Here is an 8,386-nt window from a genome sequence, read left to right on the forward strand (position 1 = left end):
TAGCTCTGGCTGTCCTGGAACTCACTTTGTAGACCAGGCTGGCCTCGAACTCAGAAATCTGCCTGCCTCTGCCTCCTGAGTGCTGGGATTAAAGGCGTGGCCACCACGCCCGGCAACACCTGCTTTTGTAGGAACAGAATAGCTCTGCAAGAGATGGAGTCCACCAGCCAGACTACAAGGTCAGGAGTCGCCCAGGTTTGATCCCAGAATTGTCCTACGGTTGCTAGGAGCATCCAGTCCAGTTAAGTACAAGGACTCTGGAAGCCATCCTGGATTCTGTTCTCAAAGTGGTTGCCAAACTGTGTGACCTGTCTCATTCTCTTCTGTAAATCGGGGATAAATTCTGTACCTATTCCAGGGCTTGCTGTGAAGATGCAATGAGATCATACCCTGCCTGACATACAGGACGTGTCCAGCGGGTAACAAGCGCCATTGATACCTCTTTTGAAGAGAGCGTAGGATTCGTTACTAAGCCAGGGTCTCCACAGCTCTGCCACCTGGTTATAGATGTGGTTGCTCTGTGCTGGGAACTGGTTCTTCGGGTGGAAGTCATGATTTCCCAGAGCAGCAAAGACTTTAGTGGCTGCAAGGAAAAGGAGAAGAAACATTAAGGAAATGTGCAAAAGCCCCCAGCCGTCTTCAGCAGGCACTGGGCCTCCATGCCAGAGGGGAAGAGAGAGCTCAGATGAGGAGAAAAGCAAAGACAGGCAGAAAACCGCATCAGATAACATCTGACTGAGCATCACGGAGGATGGGGAGGGAAGAGTCATGAGCTGCCTGGTCCCATTTCCCAACCCTGTCCTAGCAGGGAAAACCCTGACCATCCTCGAGAGGCCTTAGGATTTCCCCTCATTCAGGTGAGTCAGCAAATATTCCACTGCATACCTGCCCTAGGAGTGAGGCTCTCAGACCCGGAAGTGGGGCAATGCGATGGAAACTGATAATTAGGTAAGTGAGGCCTGTGTGCTGTGTGTGGGAGGGGTAACGGAGATGGGGAGAGGAGGGTGGGAGAATCCCTCCATCAGATGGCCTATGGATGAGACTAAGAGGTGTAGGGGAGCCCAGAAGACATCCTCCCTAGAGACAGACTCATGCTTGCTTTTTATGTCTTGAGTTGTGGTGGGTTATGTTTATTTGGGAGTTTTTCTCTGAGACATGTACAGTCTCACTGTGAAGCCCTGGCTGACCTTGAACTCAGCATCCTCTGCCTCCTCCTACTGAGCCCTGGAATTATAGACCTGCTACAGCACCTCCGACTCACTGCCGCTTTCATTTAGGCTCTGGGTCTGGCATGCAGTAAGGGCCTAATAAATATTTAACAATGAACAACAACAGGAATTCTCAGAAAAAGCTAAGCTCAGTGCTACACACCTTGGATCCCAGCACTTGGGAGGCAGAGGCAGGCAGATCTCTGTGCGGGGGAGGCCAGCCTGGTCTCCAGAGTGCAAGTTCTAAGTCAGTCAGGGCTACACAGAGAAAGTCTGCCTCAAAAAACCAAGAAGAAGGAGGAGGAGGAGGAGGAGGAAGAAGAAGAGGAGGAGGAAGAGGAGGAGGAAGAAGAGGAGGAGGAAGAAGAAAAAGAAGATATTATTAAATATTGTTGTTATTTAATGATTAATATAGTTATGAAATAATTGTATTATTATTATCATAGCTACACAAGAGGCTGAAGTGAGAGGTAATAGTGTCTGCTTCACCTAGCAAGAATCCTTAGATTCAGCTCTAAGACCTCAGAATGAGGAGGAGGACCCATCTGAGAGAAAACACGAACCCCTGGCCACCCAAGTGCTGACAGGGAAGGGGAGCGTCCTTTACCGTGTCCACCACTGCCACTGCGGGCCAGGTTCCACAGAAACAAAGGCTGTGTGAAGGAAGGCTCGACCTTTTCTGTTCAATAAGAATACTGTTAGCTCGGTAAGAATCTGTTTGTTGACTGACTGAACGACGGAATAAACTAGCTTGTCTCTGAATAGACTAACTTATCTCATCCTCAGGACCAAGCCATGGGGCAGGCGTCTCCATCTCCCTATTTGCACAGGCCGGAAACACTTGCTGAATGGGATCGCCTAGCTGAGGGCAGAGGAAAATTTGAGGTCTGTTTGGCTGCTGCCCTCCTGGTCTCACCTTGCCCACCTATGTTCGATACACTAGAGAGGCAAGGCCAATATGCCAGGTGAAGGTAGGAAACATGGGTGCATCAAAACTGGAGAAGCAAAACTCCCCAGGGCAGCCACTCCTTCTCCAACCCAGGGCCTGTGTGTGCACGGCAGGCAGGCAGCCCTCTATCGCTGAGCCACACTGCTCATTTTGAATGAATTCTTTGACCTCTCTGTACTACAGTTTCCATCTGCAGAATGAGAACCATCCTGCCAGGCCTGTGCTTTAACTCTCTCTTGTATCTTCCACTAATGATCTCATTTTATTTATTTTTATTTATTTATTTATTTATTTATTTATTTATTTATTTATTTATTTATATATTGTTTTGTTTTTCGAGACAGGGTTTCTCTGTGTAGCCCTGGCTGTCCTGGCACTCACTTTGTAGACCAGGCTGGCCTCGAACTCAGAAATCCGCCTGCCTCTGCCTCCCGAGCGCTGGGATTAAAGGCGTGCGCCACCACGCCCGGCGTGATCTCATTTTAACATCTTTCCAAATGAGCTGTGTCTTCCCACCAAGGCTGTAAGTGGGTACCACGTCATTCTTTAATGGGAGCACTTTTTCCCAGGGCCACATCATAGTCAGCGGCACCTTCAACATTAGCAGTTTTAATAGATGTCACATAGACTTTATAAAATCTGTAATGTCCACACATGTGTCAAATCATGGCCAGTAACGTGTTCTCTGATTGTGTGTGTGTGTGTGTGTGTTTATGTGTTGTGTGTGTCTGCATAGGTGTGCATGGGTACACTTGCCCATGTGGATGGAGGCCTAAGGTGGACAGTGGATGCCTTCTCCAGACACTTCTCTACCTTACCTTATTTTTTTGGCTTTTCTCACTGTCATCTTGGCTAGGCTGACTAGCCAGCAAGCCCTCAAAATCTATCTCTGTCCCCCAGTGCTGGTTTTACTGATGTTGCTGCTGACCCTAACTTTAATGCCATTGTAGGGGATCTGAACAGACTCGGGTCTTCATGCCTGTGTGACAAGGTAACCCCTCGCCATCTACCAGGTCTCAGGAAACTGCTTCCCTATCCATGATAATTTCATATTTACTCTAGAAGTGCTGTGTGGACCAGAGGAAAGAGGCTTGGGGTTGGATATGCGTCTGAATTCATCACTAGAAAGGGACTCCTGAGCCACCATTCCCTAACTGCATTGTGGGTAATAATGCCTATAGATGGAGGATTGGATCCTAAGTAGCGGCCTTTGCTGGAAGACGAACAAGCCCTATCTTTGTGGAACATGCCGGGCTGAGACAGATAAGGGAGACAGATCCAGGCGTCTTTGAGGATGTTGCTTGCTGTCAAGGGAGGAAACCATGGGAACAAGAGCTCAGATGGGAGCACAGAGCCCCCATGCTTCCACATGACCTTGACCAGCTGACTTGATGCCAAGACTCACATTCCTCATTAGGAAAACTAGAATAGCTCCTGTCTGTGGGTTGTCATGACAATGGATGCGCTAAAGTCTGCCAAATCCTTAGAGCAGTTCCTGATCCCGAGCACTCAATAGATACATAGCTGTTGATTATTTTCAGTATCATGATTCTGTACGTGGGTCCTGGGGGCCCATGACTATGACCTTTAGAAGGAACAGAGGGAGATGGGGTGGATATTAGATAGGCTGCTATTTCAGGTTCCCAGTTGGCAGCCTGTGGGCCTGCCTGATTCAACCCTCAGGACCTTCTGATTTGCATGGCCTGTTTAAAACCATCTTCAAGGACTGATAGCTGGAGCACACAGAGCCTCTTTTCCCTGTCATGTCCCTTAGGGTGGCTCACACGCTCCCATTCCCTGCCCATTCTGCCTTGCTTAAAACACTTAGGAAGCACTGAACAATACCATTTTGACGGGCAAGCTGCATCTCCCAGATGCCTGGCAGCCAGAGGACAGCAGACACCAGCGCTAGTGTCAGGGCAGGACACAAGGCCCTGTGTCAGCCTGGGGGAGGATTGCCCAGGGACATCTGTGTGTAACTGTACACACCGTGAGATGTAAGACTGGCCTTAGAGAAGAGTGTAAGACACAGAAATATCAGGCACCTCTTTAGTGGCCCCCTGTGTTTCCACGGGCCAGTGAACTGGGGCGACTGTGTAAAAGGTAAGAAACAGTTGCTGTCAAGCATTTGAAACCTGGAGGCGGCCATTGTTGTCAATGAAGGTCCATATTCCAGCTCTCCTATCGCTGCTGTACCCCCTGTGCCAGGCCCCCCAGGGAATCAGGGAACACTGGCAATCAGACAGTGAGTCCTACCTGGAAAGACTTCCTTAATGAGGTTGGTCACGCGTTCCACAATTGCCAGCACAGCTGCCTCTCCTAGACTCTCATTGGGGACGTGCGGTGTGTCGTCCCTGTAAAACATCAGTGAGGCAGTTGGGTCGGGACAGGTGCAGGAGAAAGAAAGGACAGTACATTCGAAGAAAGCTGTAGCCATGAGCCCTGCACATTCCCATGACCAGGAGAGACAATCTACAGGGCAGCCAGGCAGGACAGAATTACAACCCACATTCTGCCATTTCATTGCCAGCTATGAAGCCCTGGGTAGGTTGGTAGCCCATCTGAGCTGCTATTGGCTCATCTGTAAAATGGATAATAACGGGTACCTAACCATAGAGTCATATACTAAATAAAAATAAAACATCTGATTTCTACACAGCTCTCTGGGAGATGTCTTTATAACAAAAGAGCTATAAAGAACCCAGAAGTCATCTTCCAGAGGCATTCATTCAGCACTGCAAGCTCCTAGAGGCTTTTAGGAAATTGTTGCACCTGGGGAGGGATCACAGGCTTCCCAGTGTCTCTCCCAGAGTCTGCATTTCACAGTGTTACCCAGTTTTTAAGGGCCCTTCCTCAGAGGTATCAGAGCCCTTCCCCCAAGCAAGACCCCTCGAAGGAGTCTATTGACTTCTGGGCCCAAGCAACTGAGAACTGGCTGGGCAGTGGTGGGCAATGTTGGCACATGACTTTAGTCCCAGCACTCTGGAGGGAGGCAAAGGCAGGCAGATCTCTAAGTTCAAGGCCAGCCTGGTCTACAAAGAGAGTTTTAGGGAAGCCAGGACTACCCTGTCTGGAAACAGAGCCCCACCCCAGCACCTGCCTGCCACCAAAACAAAGAAACTGAGGACTGACCAGGTCCTCCTGACACATTGCCATATTCCTTAAGGGGGTTAGCCTTTCCACTCCTCCTGCATGGAGCCCATGGCATGGTCACTCCCATCTCATAATGAGGGACAGTCAAGAACGTCATGGGTTCATCCCAGCTCCTAGAATCATCCACTGAGACTGGCAGAGGGAGCACCTGGAACTGTCCTTGAACCTGGTCCTCACACCTGGGTCACCACATCCTGTAGGAAGTCCTTTCCTATGCTGCTATGTGGATCAGGTTCCTTGTGCAATTCGCACACCCCCACAGGTGGCTCTCTGCTGGCTGGAAAGGTATAGTCCCTGAGCTCACCTGGATCCTCTGGAAGTCTGAAGGCCCTCTGAGGGCCAGTCCCTGTCTCTATCATCTCAGTTCCCCAGTGTCTACCCCAGGGCTGAGCAAGTGCCAGGCTGATTGGCCAAGTTCTCTACATCCTGCATATTCACCTGAGATGAAGATGAAAGGAGACAGAGGAGAGGAGGGGCCCGGCTCACAGGTGAAATCCGACTGCTCTTACCCTGTCCAGAGAATGAAGTCAGGCTTTGGTTCAATCTCCTTCATGGCATACAAGGACGAGTTGATAAGGGCCCAAGGAGAATCGCAGAGGTAGTCCCCCCAGGGGCCAGCGTTTAGCACAGGCTGGGAGCCGGCTGATGGACACACCTGGAGGGGGTCTTTGGATACGGTGTAGTTGGGGTCCAGATGCAGGTCAGAGATGTGCCAGAACCTCCCTGGTGGGAAAGAGAACCTCCCTCAATACTGGATGAGGAAGCGGCCCTGAGATAAACGCAGGCTCCTCTGGACACCAGGTTTCCAGCTCTGTCCAGCCAGTGACTTCTTGTTGAGGTTCTTACCATTGCCCATCCCTGTACCCACAGAAGCTGCATAAGAGACGGGGTCACGTGACCCTCGAAGTGCTGAGCCAGGTGCTGGTTTGCAAATTAAGGTGAGAAAAATGTATAGATTTGAACACTCAGACTCTGGATCCACCAAGGAGCTGGATGGCCTTGGGGAAGCTCAGTCACTCAGAGAGCCTATCGCTAGGTCCAGACCCTGCATACCTCTGTGAAATATGAGCAAATAAATAAATAAATAAATATCGGACCTGGGAGAGAAGGCTTACACACAAGTGAGTTGGGAGACCTTGAACCCCTGGGGAGAATGTGTAGGAATGAGAGGGGAGCACAGCAGAGGATGGTGGACTATCTGGTGGGACGGTGCTCCTCACACGGGTGTGCTCACCACGACAGGACGTCAGCATGCGCTGTGGGAGGCAAGTTTGTTGCAGTGGTTGACAGGATTTTGCTCCAAACCAAGGGAATCTAAAGTAACACAGAGAAAGGAAATAGAAGCCGGCAAGGTGGAGCCTGGAGCTGCATAACCAGTCTCTCTTTGTCTCTGTCAGTCTGTCTGTCTCTCTTTCTCTCTGAGACAGAACTGGCTTTGAACCCAAGATCCTCCTGCGTCAGTCTCCCAAGTGCTAGGCCTACTGGTGCACACCAGCGCACCCAGCTCTCCACGACTGCAGACCGCGTATTGAAAGTAGGTGCAGGCTGGTGAGATGGCTCAGTGGGTAAGAGCACCCGACTGCTCTTCCGAAGGTCCAGAGTTCTAATCCCAGCAACCACATGGTGGCTCACAACCATCCGTAANTGGAGTGTCTGAAGACAGCTACAGTGTACTTACATATAATAAATAAATAAATCTTTAAAAAAAAAAAAACAAATAAGTAAAAAAAAAAAAAAAAAGAAAGAAAGTAGGTGCAGCCTCCGCCCTCGATCCCATGTTCTGGGCTGGTGTTGGGAGAAGCCGGGGAATTACCTCACCAGCCACCGCCTCTGTAACTTCCTCCTCCACTTCCTCAAACTGAATGAACAGCCTGCTTCCTTCCCCAGGACATGAATGTGAAACCAAAACAGGCCCTGGCTCCTGTCAGTCCTAAACTTCTCTTCACAGGTGCTCTTACGAGCTTGGGAAAAGAAAAAGACCTTGCCTGCCTTTCCTGACTATGCCTGATTTGTGGAAAGGACCTAAAACTTGCTTACACTAAGGTATGAATGTCTGATTAAGCAAATCGTTACCCCTCCCGTGTGCCCTGCCCACAGCCCTGGGAAGTCTGGATTACTAGGTCCACTTTCCTGATAAGGAAGCAAAGTTCAGAGGTCACCAGGCCTGAGATCATGTGGCCAGTGGGTCCGGTCCTATGGCTCAGACTCTCTAAGGAGATGTGATTGCTGTCTGGTGAGCCCAGTACCCTACTGTCTTAGATGGGTGTCTCAGTTGACAGTGTGAGCCTACATTTTGAACTTTTTATGAAATTTTTATTTATAATAGGGGGGATTTAACCTTTCCATACAGATTTCAACCCCTAATATATTTGAAATAATTCCTACAGGAGCAAACCCCTAAGCCAGGGTAAAGGGGTTAAGTACCTCATTCTATTCAGCAAGTGGATGGGTTAGTGTACCTTCCCAGTGCCCTGGCATCTGCTAGCTCGGGCCTCTGGCCATGCATTAGGCCAAGCTGGCCAGTCTAATGCAACCAGCCTAATACTACCAACTTCTGTCTGGTGTCCTCGGAGGACCAGGGCAGAGGTATTGCCCTGCCTCAAGGATGATCTTTTTCAGTTAACCACAAGCACCAACCACTTGGTCTCTCTGATGTCAGCCACAGTGAACATTTCTTCATTCCAGAAAGTCCTGGCTAGTGGTGAGGCCATACCAGTTGTCAGTAACTAGTCAAAATGAAACTACATCCAGAGGCCCCAACACCTCTGAGTGGGGTGTGTGTGTGGTATGTTGGGTGTGGTGTGTGTGTATGAGTGGGGTGTGTGTGTGGTATGTTGGGTGTGGTGTGTGTGTGTGTGTGTTGCTGTAAATCAAACTCAGGGCGTCCTGCATGCTCTACTACTGAACATACGCCTAGCCCTCCCCCCATTGCCTTGTTTTGAGAAAAATCATATTACGGTGCTCAGACAGATGGCACGAGTTCTCCTTCCCCCATTCGGCCTTCCAAGTAGCCGGTACAAAAGGTGTGTGCCACCACTAAGCAGTTGAAATAAAGACTCCTTTTTTTTTTTTTTTT

At 49.6% G+C, this 8,386-nt stretch overlaps 1 protein-coding gene across 1 annotated transcript in view; it reads right to left on the reverse strand.

The window, feature by feature from the left end:
* The window catches only part of Smpdl3b (sphingomyelin phosphodiesterase acid like 3B), a 26,327-nt gene that overhangs the window by 8,298 nt on the left and 9,643 nt on the right, over positions 1 to 8,386 (reverse strand). The window contains exons 2-4 of the mRNA XM_021160895.1: positions 5,820 to 6,033; positions 4,414 to 4,511; positions 440 to 583 (exon numbers count right to left, since the gene is read on the reverse strand). Coding sequence (XP_021016554.1) covers positions 440 to 583; positions 4,414 to 4,511; positions 5,820 to 6,033 — 456 coding nt within the window. The remainder of the gene's footprint in view (positions 1 to 439; positions 584 to 4,413; positions 4,512 to 5,819; positions 6,034 to 8,386) is intronic.

This window comes from Mus caroli, chromosome 4, assembly GCF_900094665.2.
Source record: "Mus caroli chromosome 4, CAROLI_EIJ_v1.1, whole genome shotgun sequence".
NCBI classification, from domain to species: domain Eukaryota; kingdom Metazoa; phylum Chordata; class Mammalia; order Rodentia; family Muridae; genus Mus; species Mus caroli.